A 26,851-nucleotide genomic window follows, 5' to 3' on the forward strand; every position below is an offset into this window, starting at 1 on the left:
TTTTGGGATTTCAAAAGAAGCTTGAAGTCATAGTTACATTTTTTTCTTAGGGAAGAAGGATTAAAACTAAATTCGGTTAAAACAAGTGAGAATATTTACACAAATTACTTATTTTTTTTTCCCCGAGGGGAATAAGTATTAAAACTAAATCCAATTCTGGAAGCATTAAATGTGCAGGGACCAGATAAATGACGGTCACACAGATGAACCAGATTTGTGACAGAAAGGAATCTTTAAAAGCCCTTCAACCTATGATACATTGCTCTACCTTTCACTACCTGAGTTACCGAACAAAAATATGACACTCATACCAATGAGAGAGAATTCTGATAATACTAGAGGTGGGAAATAAGAATGTCATCCTTGGCTTCAAAGGCTGACGGCACTGTTCTCTGGAGACTGCCTCCTCTCTCGTCTTTCTTCCGATTCTGTGTCTTGCAGGCAGGCTCACTCAGGCTTCTTTCAGCTATTCGTGCCACACTTGTCATGGGATCTCCATGGGATTCCCTCTGCTCAGAAAGCTCTTCCTCCCATCCCGTTGTTTACTTTCATGTTAGGAACTCCCAGTCCCTCCATGGACTCTTTGCCACATGACTAGAAGAACAGTACTTACGTCACCAACAATCTCTTCCTCGCTGAACCACTAGCATACTTTGATTTATTAGTCGGTTTGACACACTTTGAGGATCTGTCATCACCGTCTACCTGGGGATGTGAATTTTTAATTAGGCAGGAGCATGTCTGCCCACAGGCTTTGTGTCTGCCACAGCTTCTCATGCAGACAAGGGCCGAATGGTATGGTCCCAGGATAGACTGGTCTCCGTCTTCTTGTCAGGTGATAACATGTGGGGCTGTGGCAATGGCTCATGCTAATAATATGTCTCTGGTAGCTCATGAATTTGTTGGCAGCCTGTAAACGCCTTGGCTCCCACATTGGAGAAGGAGTGACCAAGTAACCGTGGAAGAAAATTTAAGCAAAACACTCTTTCTCATAGGAAGAAATATTAAAACTAAATTCAAAAGTAGCAATGTTAAGGTAATACATATATTTTTGTCAGTCTTCACATTTTTTCCTTCTTCTTCTTTTTTTTTTTTCAAATAAAATGATTCAATGCTGACCTAGAAATCTTCGAATATAACATCTTACTGCTAATGACAAAACACCACAGCTTCACCTGAAAGGTGCAATTGAAAGATTTCCTTTATCACGAGAAGGTACAAGAGGAATAATTATCATCAAAGGCTTGTATTGCTTTCATTGTGGAACAGAAAAATTGCCTGCACTTCTCTATCAAGTCAAAATTGCTATCTGTGGTGTAATTTCCAGAAAAATAACTATGGGATGATGGACTATAACTTAGAAAAATCATAAATGAAACAATCACATGTGCAGAGCAGAGGACACAAAGGAACTGCCTAGCATCTAGCTATATCCATTGACTCAAGATCAAATAAGAAGAATTATGTATGATTTATAGCCTACGTGGAAATTTTCGTTTATGTGGAGACTGAAGATGTTCTTATCATATTAAAATATGGATGTTGCAACTGAAAATTATTACAAGCATACAAAGTAATAGACATTTTGGTCACTCAGAGATAATAAATGACAATGAATACCAAACAGATTACATGATGTCGCCATTTAACAGATGTAGACATCAATGGGCAATAATGATAATATAATGAAGCTAATAACATTTTTGAGCTCTTTTCTAAGTACTTTGTGTTAATTCATTTAATTCCCAAAACAGAGCCATGAGGTGGGGACTTCTGTTATTTCCATTTTGCAGTTTAGAGACTGAGGCACAGAGACGGTGAATAACTTTCCCCATTTATACAACTAGGAAGTGGATAGGCTACAATAGCAAATCAGTACATCCTGACTTGTGAGACAGACTTTCCTCAATTTTCTAAAAACCAATAGTGGAATGTCTAAGTGTATTTTTCTTTATACCGTACTCATGTTCCTGAAAAGACGTCTGTAAGTGGGAAATTTAAAAACAGACCCAGGGTAGAATGCAAGTTTTGTGAGAACTTGTCAGTGGCTATATCCTTCATGCCAGAACACTAGCTGGCTCATGGTATGCCCTTGATAAACATACATGTAATGACTAAGTGAGGAGAATCTAACATAGTACTTTGCAATGAGAAAGTGCTCAACAGATTTTTTTAAAAAATTGGATTTAAAGGAATGCATTTTATGAATCCATTTTGGAAGAGGAGTCACCTTCTGATTTCTTATTTGAATAAATCCAGATTTTCATATCATTTGCTTAAAATAAAGATGAAATGAAAAAACATTCTCACTAATAGGAATATTACTAAAACTCTTAAAGAAGAAAAGGCAAAACAAATTAAGGATGTCACTACTCTTGCAGAATCCTAAGATTATTGCAGAAAACTCAGTTATCATCTCCAGACCCACAACTTATTCTCCGTGGGGGTCCAATATTTTTGGGCAACAATTCACTAAGTCATACTTGTTGTCAATTCTCAGGCATCCAGAAGAGTTTTAGTCCAGTTATGGAACACTGCAGTGTATTTAGTTTATACAATCTTGAGAAAACTACTATTTAACTGTCTTAATCGTGTTTTGGCTCTGAGAGGTAAATGGAAAAGTTACCATTGGTAAAAAACTGTTTACTAACTCATCAACTTTTCTCATAGATTTAGCCAAAAGAGAAGATAGGTCATGAAAACACAAGGATCCAGCAAGCTAGCGTTTTAGTGAATTTTAATTTCTTTCTAATTAGGTGCTATGTCAAAGGCTATCTACAGGGTCTTTCTACACCAACACATACAAGAATAAGGATGACCAAAAGCCAAGCTGAACAGCCAATGGATGGGAATGGTAACTGCACTGCTGCGTCCTCACAGTCAGCTTCTCAGGGGGAAGCAGTTACCATGCAGAGTCTTTAGAAAGCTGATTACTTACATTTCCAATATTTTGAAATCTGCTTTCTGAAATGCCTAGGGGAGTTATCTGGCTACATTTTGCAAAGTGAGGGTTATAAATGATTTTTTTTACAGCTTCCCTACGGAGTGTCTTCCCCCCAACCCCCCAGCTCCTCCCTTCCATTCCACCAGTTAAGCTCTGGTGTTGCCAGGGTCTCTTCTTCCTACACTAAGGTCCACATGCCATTTGAAGGGGGTTTAGGGGTCATGACTCATTTTAATGAGGTAAATTAGCAAGACTTCATGAGGGTCAACAGTATCAACCGTGTTTGCTGCTGGGCCCTCAGAACCTAGTATATTGTCTGGCACTGGCACATAGTAGGCACGAAATAAAACTGACTAAAGGATATCTTACTTGCACCCTCTCCTAGCCCTCCTTCTTGCTGCTGGACATGAAACACGCCCTGCCTCCAAACTAGTGAGGCTTTTGATAAACCACCAAAGAAGCTGTCATATAAAACTATCAACCGTATGCCGGGTGCACACTTAAAACAGTAACATCGCACATATACTGATGTCTACCAAAACTCAGTGGATGGACCACCAGGACTGGGACCCCTGGATTCTTTGGCTGGACACAGACTGTTCTTTGTTGATTAGGAATGCTAGCTCCAAGTCCATCAGTAACCCTGGATGTGCCTTTTCCCTCCTTTGGGCTCTGTTGTCTCATTTATAAAACAGGGATCATAGAGCTAACGGTCCTTTTTCCTCTGAGAGTTTTTTGCGAAGTAAACTCAAGTCATTCACAAGGCCACAGTCCTACCCCAATAAATAATTCATGGATGCGTCTGCTAGTCAGAATAAGTAAAACTGCAATGCAGTGATTATCATTTAAAATGGAAATTGCTGTTCACAATATTCATACCTACGATTTAAAATAAGTTTGACTGTGTGGGATATAATGAATTCTGTCAAGTTTTAGGAGGGGAAGGGTTTTTTCCCCCCCTACTATCCCCCCCCCCCCAACGATAATGCCATTCCATTTAAATCCATTAAATACTTGGTTCCAAGTGTCATTTTGAATGATTCCCATGTTTGTGTTTACTTTCCTGGAATGCAGCCCCAGCCTTCACACTTCAGTAGAGAAGGGGGTCTGGTATCTGCCATTTTCCCTGCCAGACTCTTTAATGGAAAACTCCAGAGCTGCAGCATCCGCACTTCTGCCATGGGCCTTTCATTTTGCTGGTAATACCTCAGTGCACTCTTCATTCTAAACCAGTGATGGGAAGGAAATCTCCATCCACGTGGCTTTATGTAATTCCGTGACTGTGTCAACTCGCCAATCCATTGTTATTCTTATGCTTTCTTACACTTATGTAAAATGTTGGCAGCCACATAATAACTTCTTCTTTTCAGTTGATGTTGGTATACAGGAAGTGCTAAAAATGATTTTGGCTGCCCTTTTTATTTTGGAAAAGGTCATTCTTATCCCGCGCCATTCACATTTGTAAGACTAATATCTACACATGCTTAAGGACTAATACATACACATCTCTTAAGGAGAGAGATGATAAATGAGAGAATGGAAAGAGACTGTAGGAGGCAGACAGCTGAGCAGGATCATTTGTCACGTAGGAATCAGGCCACCTAAGCTGCCATGCCAGCTGTATCACTGTGGATCTGAGCAAGTCATTTTATCTGACGTCTTAGAAATATGAATAAGGGGGTGTCATTTCTGCTTCTCACCTCCCCATTAGAAGAGATCATCAGTGAGGATGATAGAGGGCTCTAAAATTTTGAGCTCTGTATACTAATAAAATCAACACACAATTGATGAGATAAGTTATATTCAAAGTCATCCAGACAGAGAATGGTTTCTAAGACTGATTCAGGCTTGCCCAGAACAGATCAGGTTAATTAAATCAGGAAGGATGACTCAACCATAGGAAGGTGGTTAGTGAAGAAAGAAAGATGCAAGTCTGCTGGGGTGGCTGTCCCTGCCTAGGGAGAGGGACGCTGAGCCTTGGGGGTGGATGTTCTTTTGGTGCCAAATGGTAGTCTGGGTGAAAACACTAGAACTGGGCGCCTGGGTGGCTCAGTGGGTTAAGCCACTGCCTTCGGCTCAGGTCATGATCTCAGGGTCCTGGGATCGAGTCCCGCATCGGGCTCTCTGCTCAGCAGGGAGCCTGCTTCCCTCTCTCTCTCTCTGCCTGCCTCTGCCTATTTGTGATCGATCTCTGTTGAATAAATAAATAAAATCTTAAAAAAAAAAAAGAAAACACTAGAACTATACATTCTGTCTTGCTCTGCTTTCAAATTCACTTCAAATAATTATTTGGATTTTCCTGCTACATCATTGTCTAGTATGAAAGTGCCCTGAATAGAAAATATTGCTTATTGGCTTGCTTCATTCATTCATTCATTCATTCATCCATTCATCCATCTGTCTACCCATTCATTTGTTCAATAAATATTTACTGAATATTCACTATGTGCCAGGCACACCAGTGAATGAGAGCAGACTCACATCCTTGTTCTAAGAAAGCACATATCCGGGTTGGAGGAGACCATTTAAACAAATAAATAAGCTGCATATTGTGTCAGATGGTGGGAAGTGTTATGGGGAAAAATGAAGCAAATGAGGGCCGAGGGAGCGTTCTTGCGGGGACTGTTAATTTAAAGACCGAGCCAAGACGATCTCACCGGTCAACTGAAGGAAAGAGGTGAAGGAAGGAGGCAAGTGAATGTCTGAGGGGACAACATCCCAAGCGGTGGGAAGAGTCAGTGCAAAGGCCTGGAAGCGGGGATAAGCTTGTTGTATTTCAGGAAGGCCAGCGTGGCTGGGGCAGGTCAGCCAGGGGGTGAGAGTAGAAGATGGATACAGAGTGCCATGAGAGGCCAGACTGTGACTCGAACCTTCTCATGAAGAAAGGGTATTCCATGATTTAGGAATTTCGTGTCTGGTTGACACTTGTACCTCCTTTGAGCTTGGCTGAGGCATACTCATCCCTCTGAACCTATACCATTCTTGGAGTCTTTGGCATGTTTAAAAATGTGAGGACCTGACTCAGAAACCTGGGGACTCATTTATGGTGGTGTTCTTAGTGTGACCAACCAGGACTCCTAACTTTATCATTCCATGTATCTTCAACAGGTGTTTGAGATGTGAGCTCTGTACTACATAATGTAAGCAGTCATAATAGTCATTGCTTTAACAGTGACTTTATGAACATATCAAGATGGGGTTTTATGTGTAAAGTGAGGGATATACTCAATACAGAGTTATCAGTGATATGGTTCATTTGAGTTTATTTATGGACTTTACATTGAGAGATCTGGGCTTGAATCAGGGAACTGACACTACCTATAAAACCTTAACAAAGTTCTTCAGGTTCTCTGAGACTTTGTTTCTTCCATCTCAAAGTGGGTGGTTGTAAAATGAAATAAAACAAAAAGGGTGGTGAGGAGGATTGAGTGAAACGATGTCCCCGAAGGCAAAGCATCAGTGGTCAGTAACATAGTTTCCCTTCTCTCCCCTTCTCAATTGCTCCTTTGCACTGCATGACTCAGAACTGCTGCCCACATGGAATCACAATGACATCTTAATGAACCCTCAATTTTGGCACCATAGGCTTCCAACAAGGCTCTTGAACAACAGAGCCCAGGTTGTTTCAGGAAAGGCCCACACAATCAGCAATGCATCTGGGTTGCATCATACATAGTCTCTAGCCCCTCCCAACCTCCCACAGAGCTGTGGAGGTAAAATGAAATTATAAATGTAAAGCATTCAACACAGTACTTGAGCCATTATTCATTGAATGTTAATTTTTATTATTTTTATTTCCCCATAGTTTTGGGGGAAATGTTATAGAAATGTATATGTGTCTTAATTATGTTATGGAAAAATAAAAAAACAAAACTGTCCAAGCAACAGTGGCTTGTTTTATTGATACCAACAGTGAACTAAGATGGTCTTTCTAGGGTCTCAATTTGGGGCCTAAATTGAATGCAAATTGAGTACTGTGATGCTTGGTTTTATGTGTCTACCCAGTAGTTGGCTGGTCTACCTAATTATTCAGTAGGTGTGACACCATCTTGTCACCAATCAGTTGACTTTAAGGAGATAATCCCAGTAATGTAGGTGGGCCTCATCCAGTCAGTTGGGTGACCTTAAGAGCAAAACTGAGGTTTCCTTAAGGGAGAAAGAATTCTGCCTCAAGACTGCAGCATCAACCCCTGCTTGTGAGTTTCCAGACTGAGAGCCTGTCCTACAGATGCTGCACTTGCATAAAGCCAATTCCTTGGAATAAATCTATATAAGCTTATGTGTATGGGTATGCCTAGCTATGCATGTGTGTGTGTGTGTGTGCGCATGTGTGTGTACTCCTCCTGGTTCTGTTTCCGTTGCCCTGGAGAATCCTGACTGACATAGGTGCACACGGAGGCTTATTTATTCTTCTTTTCCTTCTGTCAGTAATGCTTTATGATGCCTCATTTGCATGATGCAATTTTACGGAAATGAAACTCGAACAGCCCCGAACTGCATAGTCAGTTTTTTCAGCTTTGTAACAACTTCTTTTGGGCCCAGGCCAGGAAACCTGACCCTGAGGTGGGGATCATCCCTACACTACTGGTGACTGGAGCAGCCTACCTAGGCAGTTCGAGGGGCACATAGGTGGGCTCTAGGCGAACAGCAAAAAAAACACAAAAGCCAAGTGGATAATTTGTCTCTGGAAATACAGGTATATCAAGACATCACAAAGTAGAAATGGGTTGGCTTGCTACTCTCTGGGTATGAATTCAGAGCATAACTGGGATATAAAACTTTGTGGTCTAAGTGAAAATATATTTGTGCAGTGATGGTAGCACACAATTTCTAGAATGAATGCACAGGAGGACAGATTACCATGAGAAGAGATATTACTGACAGGGTAAATCTGCTTTCATTTTTTTGCAAGTCTGTCCATAATCATATGGAAAGAAAGCCCTGGTGAAAAGTAAGACAAAAACTATGATATCATCTGAATTTAGTGTCACTGCTCTAAGCTAAAAATTTGGGTGACTTTCCACTTTCCTTTTTGGTTTCCAAGTTATTTTTTCACTTTTACTCCCTTTCCTCCTTATAAAGAATTCCTCACAGCATTGTCAGAGTTTGAGCAAAAACATTTTTCATCTCATTTCTGATTTGCCATTTTGCGTTATTATGATTTATAATAAGACATACAGATTTGGTCTTTCACAGAGCTCCTAAAACCTCAGAATTTCCCAAGTAATGAGAGCAACAAAAGTATCCTTTGTTATGTTAATGAGTGGCCTTCGGAACCTACCTAAGATGGGAGCTGCTTGCCAGGAGCACCAACCTGTGACTTGAGGGCTGGAAATTTCTTCCCCCCACCCTCATATTCCTCTGGGAAAGGAGAGGGGCTAGAGATGGAGTTCAATCACCAATAGCCAATGACTTAATCAATCATGCCCATATAATGAAGCCTCCATAAAACCCCTAAGGACTGGGTTCAGAATGCTTTCTGGTTTGTGAACATGTGGAGTTTTGGGCAGAGTGGTGCACTTTGAGAGGACATGAAAGCTAGATGACCTTTCCCACATACCTTGCCCTGTGCATCTCTTATTCTTCTATAATAAATTATTGATCTAGTAATACAACATTTCCCTGAGTTCTGTGAGCCACTCCTCCAGAGAGGAGGTCATGAGAACCTCCAGTCTATAGCCAGTGGGTCAGACACATGAGTAATAACTTTGGGAGCTTGCAAATTAGATCCAGGAACCCAAAAAAGACATTTTCTTACTGTATATCTTTCATAATAAAGCAGCCTTTGTGTACTTTCCAGTCAAATTTTTGTAACTTACCAAAATTTGGTTAGCAGATACTTAAAGCAATGGCAGGAGAAAATTGTGTTTCTAGATGAGAAATCAACCTGGAACGTAAAGCAGCACGACCTGCGAAGAACCAGTTTCCCTTAGAGAGACCAGAAAGGTTATGCGCAGTTAATGAGATACCAGAACCTCCAAGAGGTAGTTAATGACCAAGAGGCAGGGCTTTAAAGGCAGTGGAAACCTACGTGTCCATAAAGGCTCAAGACTGAACAAGGAGAGATATCCGTCCATAGATAGCAGGGCTGTGGGAAAACAAAACCGTAGGCTCCCAACCCCTCTACCTTCCACAGGTCCATTTTGTAATTCTTGGAATGCTCTACCTCTGCAGAATTTCTCTTTAAAGGCTCACCTGTTTTCCTTTGGCTTATCTCAGCAATCTTCAACTGGCTTCTCTTCAGTCTCATTTAATTTTTTTTCTTACATAGCCATTCCTCCCAATTTGCCTTCCTTTCCTTCCTACTGTGAATTTCCTGTATTTCTCTTGCCTCCTCTCCCCTTCCCATTTTACCTCTTCTTCACCTTATTCATGGAATTTCTTTTCACTGTTCTTAATTCTTCCTCTCCCACTGATCTGTTGTGGTTTTAATCATTGCTTTGGTGCTTTAAAATCACCCAGTGATTGACATTTTCTCCCCGAAAGGAGGAAGATTTGTGAGTGTGGAAAACTAATTACAAAGACCCAACACATTCAATTTTCATCATGGTTCTTTCCTTTCTTCCGTGGTGCTTTTGCTTGGCATTAGAGATGGACCACTTACTGCCCCTCACAATGGCAAAGCCTTTCAGGCCTGATTTCTCAGCCATGTCATTCACATGGCAAGGTGTATCTGAGTCATTATGTTTACCCTGATTGGTAGAATTTTAAAACTGGCCTTCACTAGGAAGAGCTTACTCTAATCTGCCTAGAAAATAAAGTAATGTTATTTTATAATGAGGTGATCAGAATCATTCTTCTTCTCAGACCATTCACTCCCTTTGTCCTCAGCCTCACTTCATTTTTTTACAGCATGAAACAAGAGCACACACATGGGTTTCTTGGAGAAAGGTGAAGGATTTTTATGCAGTTACCTTGGCCAACTCTACCAGAAGTAAGATCTTTGCAAAGGGAAGAATAGTAAAATTAGAAAAATAGACCAGTCCTTAAGACTGTAAGATTTTGATCATCTGGAATTTAGGAAATGTTAGATTGCCATGAATACACAAATTCACTGGACCTTGAGAGATTTCGTGTTAGCTCTTCGTAACACTTAAGTATGGACTATGCATTTTTTTTTTTTTTTTTTGATAAATTTGGTCATGAATTCACTTTACCTTTCTGTGTTGCTTGACGAGCAGGAGCATACAGCTCAGTGACTAAGTGCCTGAAGTTCATCTCTGCTGGGCAGCAGGATCTGGGAGATCAACATTATCAAAGGATACTTGTGATCAAAGCTGTACCACATTCTGAAGAGCCAAGCACTCTCTGTTTTGGTTGTGTTTTTATCCAAGTTATTTGCTTCCTGGAGAAAGACAATAGAAAAAGGTATCAGATCCATAATCAATATAAAATATTGATTTATGTAGTCAGCATTAGTATAGAATATATTTATATATTTTCACTATAAAATACATGTTAAATCAAATTAAATTTAACCACATTTAAAAAAACCAACTTTCTAGGTAATAGGCATTTTTATCTAAATGGCAAAGCAGCTGCCAAGCAAATTAGCTCATAGATGTTGCCAAGTAGATGAGACTCATGTGGCATAATTCAACATTTACTTTTCTTCATAATCCCTGTTTTATTAAACGGCTAAGAAATGCCACTTTTTTGACATCAATAAAAGTGATATTTCTGTCAGATTGCTGTTGCATGATTTTTGCTGTTTACTTCTGTCAAATTTGGATGGTATTTATTTATGACTTACCAAAAGGTCAAGTCTAAAGGGATAATAATAGTCCAATAATTGTTAAGCTAGTTTTCATTCATTTTATTTTGCTCCCTGCCACAGGCTATGCTTAATTTTTTATGTCTTTTGATATCTTTCTCTTTTTAAGAGTCTTGAAATAAATATTATTTATAGAAAGCCTGTAATAATTAAACACGTTTTCTATTTTTTTTTTTTCCTGAAAGAGCTAAAGTGGAAGGGAGGAAGATAAGGAATTAAAAGAGAAAGCATTCAGCCTTGCTGACATCACTGCCCCAGAGCCGCCTGAGTCATCAACCATGGTCAAGCTCACTGTGTTCTTTGACACCATCATGGATGGCAAGCCTTTGAGCCCTGTCTCTTCCAAGCTGTTTGCAGACAAAGTGTTAAGACAGTGGAGAACTTTCATGCTCTGAGCACTGGAGAGAAAGGATGTGATTATAAAGATTCCTGCTTTGACAGGATTATTCTAGGATTTCTGTGTTAGTGTGGTGACCTCACACACCATCATGGAACTGGGGGCAGGTCCATCTCTAGGGACAAAGTTTATGATGAGGATTTCATTCTGAAGCACATGGGTCTGGGCATCCTGTCCGTGGCAAATGCTGGATGCAACCCAAACAGTTCCCAGTTTCTCATCTGCACGGCCAGGATGGAGTAGTTGGCTAGTTGGCATGTGGTCTTTGGCAAAGTGAAAGAGGACATGAATATTGTGGAAGCATGGATGGGTTTGGGTTTAGGAATGGAAAGACCAGCAAGAGGATCACCATTGCTGACTGTGGACAAATCTAATACATTTGACTTGTGTGTTATCTTATCTACCAGACCATTCTTTCTGTAGCCCAAGAAAGCACCACTTCACCCCGATCTGCTCAAAATAGCCTTTGTGATCTCACTGTAGGTCTATGGTTCCATATTTTCCTTATTCCCCTCCAAGAGCTAGATTGCAGAGTTAAGTTCATGATTATGAAGTAAAAACTAAACAACAACAACAAAAAAGAAGAGAAAGCATTTGATGTGTATTTATCTGAGAGTAGAGGATGAACTGTGAGAAAAAAGGAAAGAAGGTGAAAAATTTGTGACTCTTACAGACAGATGATAATGAGCATTGCAGTGTGGTCAGGAGGAGATCCAGTGGCATTTTTACTTCTTTTGTGTGCCCCATTTTGCGAATCAAGAAAGGAGAATTCTAGGATTCATTCGGTAGTAACTTTCCTCATCATTAAAAGCATTTATATATCTGTACACAGACTTCATTGCTTTGTTTGGGCTCACAGTCTCCATTCCCAAATTGTAACATTTGTTCACAGCCTAGTAACAATGTGAACGCTCTCAGAAATTACCATGTGGAAGACAAGGCAATCCTCTGGCTGCTCTGGAGATAGCCCTTACATGAACCCAGGTGGATTTGCTTTCATTTTATTTTATTTACTTTTTCCTCCATTCCCAGACAATTGCATTGATGGCTAATGATCAAGAGCTCTGTTCTGCTCTCTGAAACACATGTTATCAGCAGATACTATAGTTCCAGCCCCCACAAATACAATGGAAATACAAGAAAGCAAAATGTAAGAAAGCAAAAGTCTGTATCCTTTGTCTAAAATGGCTGAAGTAGAGAGACTCACAATAAAATTAAAACCTATTCTGGAAGCTCTTCTCATTGGTTGTTTTAAGATCCCGGACTTTAAACCTTGTATAGTTTCCTGAATGGTGTTCCTAGAATGCCACTGTCCTACTTGGTGTTGATGGAAATTTTGTGCTCATCATTCAGGAAACAATGCTTTGGATAGTGTTGGAAATGTTTCTTAAAAACAGGACTTCTAAAAACAAAACAAAACAAAACAAAAAAAAACAGGACTTCTCAGAGCCTTTCATTTATAAATGAGCATTGTAAAATCTTTAAGAGGGACCACTGTGGGACATATGTGATCTTTTCATGGATGTTAAGTTTTAAAAATTTGTTTTCTGATAGGCCTGAGTACCATGCCTTGTTATCTAGAGCTAGAATTTATTCATCGCATTTGCCCAAAAAGGAAACCAGAGTGTCAGTTCAATTTCTGTCCTTCCCTGAACCTTTCTCTAGCCATTTCTATTCCAACAAAGGTGTCAAGTTTGTAAGATCACTGCCACACATAGTGTTCTCTTTATTATTTTTTAACATCTGCAAGTTGTTTCTGCAGGCACAGATTGTTGGGGCTCAAGCTGGCAGAATAAAACCGCTCACCCCAAACCAAACAACTTGGAAAAACTTTGGACCAGCAGTGGGAGTTGCGCCCCCCCCTTTTCTTTTTTGAAGAATGAAAAGCTTACAAAATCTTATCCATCAGCAGGCACAGGGAGTTTTTGATAGCTGATAACATCCACCGATGACAAGATAGTCATTGAAGAAAATGGAGAGAAAGTACTGTAAGCAAATTCATGTTTTGGTTTTGTTGTTTGTTTTTAAATAAAGGTGTGTGGTGGTGAGCTTGGCTGGCAATCAGGGGTCTGGGGGTCCAGGTCCAGCACGCTCTCTGTCCTGCTGAATGACTCTGAGAACGGCAGTCCCGAGCTACTGAACACTCATGAATTCCTAGGCAGCATGGTAGTCACAGTCGTTAACTTTTTCAGTCATTGCTTTTCAGTTTTCAAAACATTCTAGCCAGGTGGTCATGTTATATCCAATTTACAGATGAGGACCTAGAGAGGCTCAGAGAAGGGATGAGGGGAGCCCAAAATCTCGGGCTAGCAAGCGACAGAGTGGGAACTTGAACGTAAGACTACGGGACTCCAAAGATGAGGTTTTATTTCTGTGAATTATCTCACTTAGTCTTTAAACTCTGAAGAACACAGGCATTGTATAAGTTACTGGGCTGAAGTTTCTTTGTCTGCAAAATGAATTGAGGAAATTGGAACTAGTTGGACTCCAAGGTCTTAATTTTATGGAAAACATTGTATTTTTTTATTAATGAAACAACAACAAAAACAGCTGACACTTCTTGAATACTCACCATGTGCCAGACACTATTTCAAGTGCTTTTCATGTATTAATTCTTCTAATAACTATAAAAGTTTGATAAAGTGTGTTCTATTATTATTCCTATGTGACAGATGAGGAAACTGAGGCACAGGGAGGCTTCCAAGCATGTTTGTCACCCCTCAGCAGCCAAGATTCCGCTCATCTGGATGGGGTCCCAGCATATAAATGGGGAGCCATCTAAGGCAAAGAAACCTCTGAACAGGGAGATGAGGTCAGGATTTTGGGGTGATCTTATAGGTTGAGACAGAGCAGCTACCTGCACCCCAAAACATAATGAAAATGCATGACTGCCACCATCTGGGTAAAGTGTGATGGCTGTAAAAAGTGTCCCTACAGAAACTCAATGTCTGTGTAAGGAATTTCTCTAGACTCCTGGATCTGGGTTTCAAGGGTTTTCCAAGGTCTTAGAAGCCTTCTCTGCCCTTCTTTCCCCTTTCCAGATCATTTGTATTTTATTTCCTGAGGGGAATATACCAGAACTCACAAGCACTCATGAAAGATCTTATACTCTATTTGTGGCAAAACTTTCAGAAATATTTTTTTGACAGCTGATAAGAGCAACACATATTAGGTAGCACTTCGGAAAAATTTTAACAAAGGTAATCTTTTTTCAAACTTTATTTTATTTGGGACATTGGAGATGTTATTCATTTTACTAGTTTGTAAGGAAACAGACCGGGTTTTAATTAGAATAAAACACAGACCATGTTTTCCCAGGTGAGGGAAATGCCGCTGATGACCCAGCATTGACTTTTCTGCTGATCCTAGATAAAATTTTCCGTGGGTATCTTAAATATCTGTTGGCCCCATTCTGGATCTGTTCATTTATTACTCTGAAGTTATTGATGACTTAATAACTCGGTTATGAAAGGCCATCAATAAATGAGTAGAAATAAATGAGTTAGTCTACTGTGTGCTCTGCCTGTTCACTGGGGGTTGAAGATAAATGTGCCAAGGGAAGGCCAGCCTTTGCATTCACCCTGGAACAGGGAAGGTATCTGATGAGGCAGCACAGAGGGCAAGGCTCTGGGAGGGTCCAGATGGGCAGAGGGCAGCAGGTAGCTTTAATTTACCTAGATTATTCTGAAACAGAGATCAACTCACACCCAAGGACAATGGATGGGAGTGATTGTTAGAAGCAGAATATGGAGCTTGATGGTATTTTCTTTGTTACTAGCAGTATTTCTTTTCTTTTGAGTTCCTTCATCCTAGAGGGGAAGTGGTGTGCATGTTGGAACACACAGATGATTCAGAAACTGAAAACCAAGATTTGAGTTCTGACTCTCCCATTTACCATTTAATAACAATACACTTATCAACTCTGAGCCTCATGTTTCACACTGTAAATGGGAACTGGAGATTCAAGAACATTGAATCTTAACTTTTATTTGCCCTTGATACTCCTAAGAAGCAGAGCGTTTGATATATGTGCAATTTCTGGTTCCTTTATTAGCTTCTATTTCTGGGAAAAGGTAAAAGTGACTGGGACATTTGATATCTTTCTTTTTCCTCCCTAAACAAAGGAATAGACCAGAGGTTGGGAAGTGACTGAGCACAGTAAGGAGTGAGTCCTTATCTTTTAAGTGACCCCCTGGCCCTTAGCACAACCCCAGAGAGGGAGCAATAGGAAAATTAGGAAGGACTCTTTGTTTTATGCTTATTTGGACCCCTGGGAGAAAACAAAAGGCTCAGGCCAGAAATCTGTGCAAACCAGACACTGAAGCAAGAAGGGACTGTTTGTTGTATTAACCTTAATGAAAAAGAACTAAGCAAATGCAAATATACTCCTCTATCAATATTCAAATGTGGGTCCTCTGGTAAGTGAACTGGATGAACTCTGCTCTAGGATAATCATATGGGATTGCTCCTCATTTCAGGGGATTCAATGGATTAAAAGAGAGAGATTTTCCTTTCTATTTCTTGAGATTTCATATTCAATATTAATGTCAGTGGAAGTTGCACAGAATGATAATAAAGACAAATAATTATCGTAACAAACCTGTAGAGCTCCTTATGTGTTCCAGAGCCTTTTTTCAAGTGGTGTGTGTGAATAGAATTTGATAGCCATACTTTTGCCCAACCATTTCCCCACAGTTTGAAATTTATTTGTGTAATAATTTCAAGTTTATTGCTTTGATTTTTCTCATTTCCAAGGAAAGGACCAGATTCTGTGTCCCTAAAGAGAAAAATTTCTGGATTTTGAAGAAGGAACATAGTGAAATTGAAGGTCAATAGGAAATTTTTTTTCAAATTTATATTTTAAAAGGTAAATCATTAATTCTTAGCTTCCACATAGAAATTTTACACAAATATTCTCACCTTCCCTGGGCTATGATAAATTCATAAATGTTCTCAAGAAGATACAGTCAGAAAATACATGCTTAAGGAGGAAAAAATGAAGGAGAGAACTAGTCAAAGATGGATAAAACTGTTAAAATGACATATAGACACAGACAAACTACCAGATGGGCTAAACTCATGGTCTAGCTACAAAGAAAAGGCCTGCTCAGTTAACTTTTCTATATAGGAGATTCAAGTTAGTCCAGGTGAAAATAAATTATTTAGTTCACATAAATATAATATAATATTGCAGTGGTTTAAAAATGTGTATCCATAAATTCTTTGGCACTTTTTGTTTTATAAATGGAGCCTAATTTTCCTTCCTATTCAGTGTGGATTGTACTTAGTGACTCATTTTTAATCAATAGAATGGGGCAGAAGAGACTTTGTGCTATATCCAAGACAAGGTCATAAAAAGGCATGTGGCTTCCTTCTTGCTGCCTGTCTTGGACCAAATGAGAACAGTCAATAACCTATTGTGAGGACAAAGTGTCTGTATGGAGAGATACATGTGGTGAGGAGCTGAGTCTTTCTGCCAGTCAGAAGTGCACTGGTGGCCTTTTGCTGACATGGAAGTGAATCCCTCAGCCCCAGTCGAGCCTTCAAATGACTGTGGTTCTAGCTGACATTCTGATTGCAATTCCATAAGAGACCTTGAGTCAGAAATTGCTCAGTTGCTTTCAGATTCCCTACCTACAGGAACTGTGAGATAATAAATGTTTGTTGTTTTAAGACACTAATTTTTGGGATAATTTGTTATGAATAGAAAGCTAATATGACTATATACTGGAATCCTAAGCTGCAGATGTAAAAGGCATGGGAGTGGGAGTTGGGAAGAGATAATAAAATGATAAGGCACAACTCTTTACAGTTTACAAAATGTATCCACAAAGGTGGCATATTTGGAATGTAGAAGGTATATTCCCCCGTTAAAAGTATATCAAAACTTATCCTAGACCCAGTATACCATGTTATGGATTTCAGATTGATTGCAAGACATAAGACAATGGACCAGCTTACAGGCAGAATAAAGTTTACATCATCTCACTATACTTAACTCACAGTATTCTTAATTAATACCTTATTTATACCATAATTTAGTTAGTGTGCTAACTCCTTTATATCCATGTACACACACACAGCACACACTCAAAATCACACATCCCAGTGGAAAATTTACCTTGGAATAAGAAGATCCTAACTCATGACGCCCCTAATGACAGTGCCCAAACCATAAATAGCATAATAAAAATAATAGTCTCACTTTGAGGCTTGTGATTCGAATATATAGTATTATGCATTTGTCCAAAAACAAAACAAAACAAAACAATGTTTCCCCTATAAAACTACTTCCAAAATATGTAATGGTTGACTATCATAGAATAACTGGTTTCATAAATATAGAATTCAGGTATTAGATAACTGGCGGTGAAGGACTATGATTCTCCAGAGAAGGAAAACAGGTGACATGAGCTTCTATTTCCCTTGACTTTCTGCTCAGAGGCCCTATTCCATTTGCAGAGCCAGGAGATAGGGTCCAAGCAGAGAGCAGCTGCCTCGCTGAGTTGAGGAACTAGAGACTGGAGTTTGGGGACTGCTTAAGTGTCTGGAATTTGTTGTTGTTGTTGTTATCTTTGGAAAGTTCCTTTAATTCTCTGAATTTCAGTTTCATAGGTGTTTTTTTTTTTTTTTTTAAGATTTATTTATTTATTTGACAGACAGAGATCACAAGTAGGCAGAGAGGCAGGCAGAGAGAGAGGAGGAAGCAGGCTCCCCTATGAGCAGGGAGCCCGATGCGGGGCTCAATCCCAGGACCCCGGGATCATGACCTGAGCTAAAGGCAGAGGCTTTAACCCACTGAGCCACCCCGGTGCCTCCAGTTTCACAGTTTTTAAAATGGGGTTATAAGAGGCATCTTGATTAGTCAAGGTAAAGAAACATGGTTATGCACATGGCACCTGATATATAAAAACTGCTCATGAAATTGTGGCCGCCATCTTCCGCTTCCTCTTTCTCATGACCATTTCTGCTTTCTAGAACAATGGTAGAATATATAGGTAAGATAAATATATGGAGTTTTGTTCTAAGCAGTAAAGAATTAGTGGGAGGAAATATACTTTTGAATGTATAAAACATAAGCAATGATAATCAAAATAAAGTTGATATTACAAAGATATTTGCTCTGAAAAAATGCCTTTTACTTTTCTGAAAACACTACTAGTTACAATGTAACATAAAAACTCCTCATCTGGGTCAGGTCAATTTTATAGAGCTTAGTATTCTATTTCTGATATATCTGTGGAGGTAATATGGAACTTATATTCTATGAGATCAATTCCAACAGCATAGGGGCCAGTTTGAGAAAATGTTGATAATCGTTAAAACAGGAATATATACATATATACATATACATATATATATATATATATATATTCATTCAAACATATATGAGTATTTATTCTGTTTCTATAGGTTTTTATCAGGATACTTGAAAATATTCACAGGGAAACATTAATTTTTATTTAATGATGAGAGGACCCCACCATCTGTGAATTAGCCTCTTTTCCTCCTGAATCTCCTTATATTGCCAGCCCTTGCAACTCTAGATGACCATGAGTAATAAGTATCAGTTGTGCAGAAGAACAAATCCCTTTATTCTTTCCCAAACAAGCTCTTTCAGGCTTCAAGGGTATTCCAGGTTATGGTTTCCTGGGAATTGGCCAATAAGTCTTTGTTCACCTGACTCACACTCTTCATATTTTTATAGACACTTCATTGTATTCCTTCTTAGTGCTAATCTTTCTGCAGGAGAAATAGTAATCCTTTTAATCTCCCCCTGCTAAGTTATTGAAGTTGCCCTTCTCTGTACCTTTCTCAGCTCTGCTCTGACTTTCTTGGGCTGCAGTGACCAGAACTGATCCACAGAGGTTACATACAAGCATAAGTGACAACCAAAAACAGAATTTCAATGAAGAAACTATGGGAAGTGCAAAAAAAAAAAAAAAAAAAAGGAAGTTAGCATTCAGAGAGCACATAGGGAAGCATGCATACTGTTAACAAATAAAAATCATGTTAGAAAAGATGAAAGTTAACCTCATTGTAACAGTGGGCAGAGTAGAGATGAGAGAAAAATGAGTTCTTAAAAAGGGTTAATTCCATTTCTTCCAAGCTCCAAACCTCAAGGAGCTTTTACCTCCACTGCATGCAGAATCAAATCAAATTCATCGCCATGGTCAACGATCTGGCCCCTTTCTGTCTCTCCCAGTTCATGTCCATCTGCTCCCACCTTGTTCACCAACCCACAGCCACTCTGGCCTTCCTGCGACTCACGTAATCCCACTGGGACTCCATGGCCTTCATCCCTTGCAGTAGTCTCTTTCCGGACTACTTCTTTCCTCCAGATCTCACAGGGCTCACTTCTGCCCATCAATCAGACCTCTAATCTCAAACACCATTTCCTCAGAGAGACAGGCCCTGATGAGGCAATAGCTTCTCTGTTGTTCCCCACCTTCTTACTGGCTCTACTCCGGTCGTTACCTGAATACGTGTAGTTGCTTCCCTTTTCTCTTATCAGCGTCCCCACTAGAGTAAAAGCTCTGTGAGGGTGGGAACTTGGAAAGGCTAACATCTGCGTCCTCTTCACACCTAGACTAGTGCCTGGCATGGTGGGTTGTACGGATGAATGAATGCATGCATGAATCATACCACTTAAGAGGGAAAGTTCTGGGGGCGCCTGGGTGGCTCAGTGGGTTAAGCCTCTGCCTTTGGCTCAGGTCCTGATCCCAGGGTTCTGGGATCGAGCCCCGCATTGGGTTCTCTACTCAGCAGGGAGCCTGCTCCCCCCCCCACCGCCCCCACCTGCCTCTCTGCCTATTGTGACCTCTCTCTGTGTTAAATAAATAAATAAAATAAAATCTTAAAAAAAAAAAAAGAGTGGAAGTTCTGGAACCAAGTTGTCTGGGTTAACATTCCACCTCTTCCCACTATGTATCCTTGGACAAGCTATATAACTCATTTGTATACAGTTTTCTTATATGTAATATGGGGATAATATCAGAACCCACTCACAAGGTTATCTCGGAAATTGAGTTAATATAGATAAGGTGCTTAGATGTGTTAACAATAGTCTGTACTCAGCAAATATTAGGATGATCCTGAGAAAAATGGTGAAAAGGGAAAAAGAGAAGCAATAGTGCAGGTTTTCCCGGGCAGAAGAAATTTTTATTAAAAGATTAAGGTGAGTGTGGGGCTCCAGTGATTCGTAGCTTCTCTGCATTGCTGTGTTTTCAAGGACACAGAATCAATTACAAGGAAAACATCTATGGTTGGTGTTGGTGGTGGAGAGTCTCAGAGGTTTTCTGCTTTGTTTGTTTGTTTTTGTTTTAAATTTAAGAGATATAAAATCTGCAACTGTACTATCTACCATTTCTCGAAGAAGCACGTTTGCACAGAGTATATATTTAAACTCTAATCACTGTATGTGCACTCTGCTTTCTGAATCTTCAGGGTCTGGTACAGCAAGAGTGTAATACCACTCACATTCCAAAGTTGTTACATGATGAAGAGGAAAGTTGTAACTTTGCTAGTTAGTTGTGGCTAGATGTTTATATTTCCCAAAGGATTGTTTTACTCTCCACAAAGAAGAGGTTCCTTAAAAAGTATAATAACATGTTTATTATTGATTTTGAGAGTATATGATCAGTAACTGCCATAACTGTAAAATTTTTAGCTTTTGGTAAAAATAGTCTTCTTCTTTTTTTAGAAGTTGACCAGTGTGAAAATCATCTTGTTAACGCAAGCCCGATTTAATAAATACAAACTGAGTGGAAACATGCAATCCTCCTAAGAATTAGAGTTTATGCTCTTCAGCCCAACAGAGCAACAGATGCTGATAATAAGTGAAGAGTTGTCAGGCAAAATGAGGGCAAAGAGGTTCTTGACCCATAGTTCGGAAAGTACCAAAACCAAACCAAACCAAAGCAAAACAAAAAAACTCCCCAGGTCAGGTGGCAGCTGCACAGACACTGTGGTTTCTTTTATTTCTAGCTCCATCCCCCTGTTTCCTATACTTGACACTAAAGATAAGAATTATTCCAGGTTTGGAGAAAATTGCTTTCTGAAATGTTAGCTACCTTGGTAGTCAAACATTATTGTGAATAAGAACCCTGCCAGGGCACCTCTTAAAGACAAAATTATTTTTAAGCAGCAACAGTCCAGTAGGAATGGTGTAATTTATAAGGTTAGTTAGCTAACATTTGTATAAGCTTTTTATGTGTCCTGTACAAGAAGCCCCAAGTGAGAAATTTCTTTTAAAACAGCGGGCTGTGAAGTTTTGCACCACTTGAGGACAGAGTATGATTTTTCCCTCTAATGATAATAAGTTAGCATATGGTTGATTATTTTTTCTTCCTTTCCCCCTTGGCTACCGAAGCTTACTTGTGGTTTGACTAAACAAGTATATAGTACCTTATGATCTGCTCATTCATGATTCTTTTTACTCCTCTGGTTTTGACTTTTTGCTCTGAGGAATATCATTTATTGAATTTTAAAATCTTTTAAAATATTTACTATTATTTTATTATATGTATAAACTGCCACAAGTCCTTCTTAAGGTGAGACGGGTTTAACTAAATTAATTAAGTTACACAGTTTTCATAAATATATTTTCACTTGATTGTCAACCAACCAGGAGAAGTAGACATTATTATCATTCACATTTTACAGACAGGGAAACTGAGCCTCGAAGGCATAAAATATCTGCCCGAGATACAAATACAATGTAGCTTTCTCTGCACCTCATGGCACTATCTCATTTCTCTAACAGAAAAAAACTTTCTACTGGTTTAAGTATCTTTAGGTAGGAGTTATTACTGAATTAACAATGATGTGAAGGAGCTGAAATGAAATGTTTAAATTGGAAAAGGAAGGAGTTAGTCCAGTAGGCAATCTTCCCAATAATTATATGTGATTTCAAAATATTAGGCAGCTAGAGAAAGATGAAGAATTTTCTTTGATGAATTTTCTTATTCTATCTCCTTTCTTTTAAAGAAAAAGAGAGAACAGAAAGATAGAATTTAGATAAAAGTTTTGCTTGAAGGTAGGAGAATGGATTAGTTGACCTATATGAGATGAAAATGCTTTTCAAAAATCTGCCACCACCAGACCTTGCTAACTACTCATTACAGCCCACTAGGATAAGGAGATGGGCTTTGATCTCCTTTCTGAGGTCACCAAGCTGGCCCCAATCCCAGTGTGCTGGCACCCCTGCTGAGCACACTCCTGCAGGTAGGTGTGTTTCCTGGGCTAGAAGTTAGAAGTCTGTGAATACAGTACCAGCCTGGCCTTGCAACACAAACATGTTACCAAAAAAAAAAAAAAAAAAAAAAAAAAAAAAAAAATTCAAAGTACAATAAGCCAGGATCATCATCAACTTAATTTTTCAGTCCTTTTTATAGCACACAGGATCCTTCCTTCTTTATGTCGATGTAAACCGGGAAAGTATTTGCATTTTGCCCAGCAGAACTCACCAGCTGTGCCTCACTGATGGCATTTACAGAAAAAAAAAAATCACAGAATAAAAGAGACATCGATCTTCTTCCAATCCAGGTATGATCATAACATGAATCATTAAGCAGCATGACTTATTTATGATATTTTTCTATCGTGTCCATCCACTTACAGTTTCAACAAAAGGTGCAACATTCCCACACAGTTGTTTGTTTTAAGTTCTGAGTTAAAAATGGCCGATGCAAAATTGACAATGGCAGATTCTACTGGGATGTCAGCTTTAGAGTTTGGAGAATACACTTGCCGTACTCGAGGGAACAGCACATCTTTCTGAACAAATTTCCCAAAGGATTTTCAGATCTCTGCAGATAACGGTTGCTCAGCTCAGTTAGGAATGGATCACCTAGACAGTTTTGCTGTGCTTTTGCAAATTTTCAATGTTTCAATATTTCTATACACCTTGACCTGATTAATGAGAAGCCATGTGGGAGAAACAGGTCCATTTGTTGTGTGCCCAACATGCATTGGGTATCACTGAATACATTTTACTGAGATTGTCTAGCTAACAAGTCCCTGGGCAGGGATTTGAACTCCAGGCTACCTCGTTCCATGACCCATGCTCTTGCTTCTACACTGAAGGGTTTCCAGCTTCCTGTTACCACAGAGAAGGTGCAGGGGCATGCTGATTTTAAGCATTCCAAAGGTGATGCAAAGGTTATTGATACCCTAAATTCCCAGGTATTTTATAGTCATCGGATGTGTTTTCTCAGTGCAGACAGCCCCCTTCAGGTTGAGCCCCTGGGCCACGTGCTGAACAAGCATGAAACATTCCATGGAACAGAACATTTCCTATCTCTATACTCTATGAATTGGCCTCTTTGACTTGCCTGGGGTGAGGTGGGCTCCTCCTTCAGATCTTCATCCAGGTCCACACCAACTCTGTTAAGGAAATCAGAAAACTGGTTAAGGGCCTTGCTGCAGAGGAGGCAAGTTAGTTTTGCGTGACTGAATGCTTGAGACAAATATGATACAAATCAGAGGAAAGATTTGGCAGAAAACCATCTTACCTCTCCCTGAATTAAAAGAACCTCAAATGGATTTATGTCTGAATAAGAGCTTGTGCAGCTGGGCCGCAGCACAGCTCACAACACTGCGCACCAACAGCTGTTCCTCACTGCTGTCTCCCAACAAGAGCAGGAGCCTGAGAACTTGGGGTAGGAGCCCTCAAAAAAAAAAAAAAAAAAAAGACCTCCATTGTCCCAAAAATAGAGATCCTGGAGGAAAGGCCACAGGCTACCGTTGTAGGACTCACTGACCAAACTGCTCTGGGAATGTGGGGGATGGAGCAGGCTCCTGGAGACAGAAAAAGCAGTCCTTGGTCCAGATGCTCACCAAGGCTGCCAGTAAAGACCATCCAGGTTTGTGGGACCTGAGGCTTAAACAACGTGGGGGGACTCTCTTCAAGAAAATTATTACAAAAATACAATTACAAAATTAGGTTTGGAAGAGACTCTTAAGAAAGAAAAAATCGCACAACATTTCGTAATTTAAAAATCTGGCAAATGCACCAGACATCACAAAAACCATAAAATAAATAATATTCAAATTAATTAACTGCTGGCCACACTTCTAAAGTAACTTCCTCCTCTTTAAGTTTTGCCTGCCTACTTTGATACTTGCTTTATATGGCCATGATTTTGTACAAGAGAGAATAGGCAGATGAGGTAATCTTTTCTCCAGCAAGACTGATTAAAGTTATGGATAATTGGGAGACACTCAAGTGTGCCTCCTTCCTAGACCTGCTGGCTGGGTGCAGCGCTCCTACAGGTTAACGCCCCACAGACACAAGGATCCTGATAAACTTCATGTCACTCAGTTCCCATAAACAAAGCACAGTGTGTTTATCTGCATGTAGAGGGCATCATTGAATGCATTCCTGATTTCTGCTCTGATGGGGCACCAGCCAGAATGGAATCCTGTACTTGGAATTTTACACCTCTCGTGACTGGAAGAATTTTCCACAGATTAGCTTTAGGTTCAGGACATTTCAAGCCTGGTTTTTCTACCACAACCCACAGACTTCTGAAGCCTGGTGCCCTAGGTCATATTCATCTTTGATTCAGCCTTGTGGCACTATTCTTGTAAGACATTCCTGCCCTGGGATGGCCAGCTGGGACCTGCCCATGCCCAGAAGTGACTGGGGACCACACACATATATCCTACTAAATATAAACATATATCCTACTAAATATAAACTGAATGCATGCCCAATTCAGCTTCCCCTTAGTCGGATCTCCCAAATGCCCACTCCAGGGCCAACTGACCAGAGGCAAGGTACGACTGAGGGCAAATGGTAGTGGAAAGAAAGAGTCATCAAACCCAACTGTGGTTAAAATCTATTCCTCTTGCAAATCTTGCAAAAACACAGGACCATGGGATCACAATGCTGGGTCTCTTCCCACGGACTCAAAAGGGCCAGAGCAACTGAGGGGCTTGGAGCTTGAATTTCTTCTGCTCCAGAGAGTGGGCCTCTGCCTGTCGTGGGGACAGGACGGGAGGACTGCGGGAGCAGCTCAGGGCCGCAGACACCTGGCTCAAGTTCACCCAGAGCCTTTCCTGCGAAGGCCACAATTCCTAGAGTTTCCTTCAACTCCCTCCTGTAAACATGCCTTTAGTCCACCTGCTTGCAGTTCTGTTCTGTAGGTGGAGGAGGGGAAGGCAGGGTAGGAAGCCACCAGTCCGGAGATGGGTTAGCATGTGAAAGGAAAGCAGTGCCCAGACAGTTTGTTTAAAGTACCCTAGATACTTCAAAAATCAGTGTCTTCTGGGCACGAATAGCCTCTTCTTTCTAACCCAGGGGGTGAAATGGGTAGATATTTATTGTATGTGGAACTGAGAAGAACCTCGGGTGGGGACCAACCTTTGGTGTTCTTAGAGTAGAAAGAGCTATTTGATCTATTTGAAGTCAGAGGGAGAGAACGAAGGGGAAAGGATGGAGGGGGGAGGGGTCAGGGAGGAGGGCAAAGGAGGGGTGAGGAAAGACAAAGAGAGAGCAGAGAGTCCCCCTGTGGCCGAATGGGTCAGGCATTGGCCTCCCAAAGCCAGAAGGGAGGAAGGAGGCAGTGTCGGGAGAAGGGAGGGGAGAGGAGAGAGAGAAGTCCGGGAAGAGAGGAGCAGGTGAGGGGGGGCTGGGTCCAGGCAGTGGCACTGCGGTGCGGAGGGCCTGGAGCCCAGCCTCTGGCAGTGTGGAGCCACCCCAGCACCCTCTCTCCTGATGCTGGGCCACGTTCAAGGCTCTGCTGTGGCTGATGTGGCTGATGCTGGGAGCCTAGGAGCCCTTATTTCTGGGTAAGCCCAGATCCCCCTTCTTCCTGCCCCCCTCCCCGGAGGGCTTCTCGGCGCCTGTGTAGGCTGTTGAGTGGAACTAAGGGTCCTGAAGTTCCCACTGCCACTTCTGTTTAGGGCTTTTTTCAGGGTCCCTGTCTAGAATACTGGGGAGAACAGAAATTGAATTTTCCAAGCAACCCAGCATTTAAGGTTTGAGGCAGGACTGAGGTTTTCCAAGAAAATTTGAGCTTTCCTTTGCAGCAGCAATCAAAGCAGACCTTTCTAGTTTCAATTATTCCAGCAGCCAGATGGAGCTGAGGAATTACGGCAGCGGATTAAGTTCTTCAGTTTTATGTGGGACTCAGCAAAGGGTACCTCAGAGGCCTAAATAATGATGCTCTACCGGGAGCAAGAATACCTCCTCCCTCCTCCCACTTCATGGAAGCTTAGGGTCTGCTCCTGGGACCAGGCCGATAGCCTTTCTTGGCTTCGAGCAGACAAAGCATCTCAAGTGGCTTGAGGAAAGAGAAACTCCATATAAGTCATTTCCATCCTGGGGCAGCTGTGTGAGCAAAACAGACATGGTTCCCGCCCTCCCAGAGCACGCGGTTTGGCAGGTCGAATTAGAAAAACTAAAAAATTTATGGTCATTTCCATGCTACAAAGGAAAAGCACATAAGAACAATGCTTTCTTTCTCTTGTGATTTTAGCTACTTTGAATGAAAATCTTGCTGAATTATATTCCCTGGCTCCCTGCTTCCTTAAACAGAGAGTGGTGGGGATACTCGGATCTTAACTGGAGGTCTTGGCGTTGCCACTGACCAGATTAATCCAACACTCGCAGTGTTACAACGATGTCTAAGCTCTATATGAGCCTCTTTATGCGCACATTAAATGGCCCCTGGCTACTCTTCTTTCTCTTTTTAAAATTCTTATATCTGCCAGTTGGATTACCCGGATT

The 26,851-nt window shown here is 40.5% G+C and overlaps 1 protein-coding gene and 1 pseudogene across 3 annotated transcripts in view; one reads left to right on the forward strand and one right to left on the reverse strand.

Moving 5' to 3' along the window:
- SLC9A9 (solute carrier family 9 member A9) overlaps positions 1 to 26,851 on the reverse strand; it is a 668,807-nt gene that overhangs the window by 89,915 nt on the left and 552,041 nt on the right. For 2 of the 3 annotated variants that reach the window (XM_004754464.3, XM_004754462.3), the window contains exons 13-14: positions 23,451 to 23,502; positions 10,210 to 10,289 (exon numbers count right to left, since the gene is read on the reverse strand). In XM_004754464.3, the coding sequence (XP_004754521.1) occupies positions 10,210 to 10,289; positions 23,451 to 23,502 (132 nt within the window). Of the gene's footprint in view, positions 1 to 10,101; positions 10,290 to 23,450; positions 23,503 to 26,851 lie in introns of all 3 variants that reach the window. The other variant, XM_045088481.1, reaches the window with a different exon arrangement.
- Positions 10,893 to 12,018, forward strand: LOC106006012 (annotated as a pseudogene).

This window comes from Mustela putorius, unplaced genomic scaffold, assembly GCF_011764305.1.
Source record: "Mustela putorius furo isolate JIRA1106 unplaced genomic scaffold, ASM1176430v1.1 tig00003834_pilon_pilon_pilon, whole genome shotgun sequence".
In the NCBI taxonomy this organism is placed as follows: domain Eukaryota; kingdom Metazoa; phylum Chordata; class Mammalia; order Carnivora; family Mustelidae; genus Mustela; species Mustela putorius.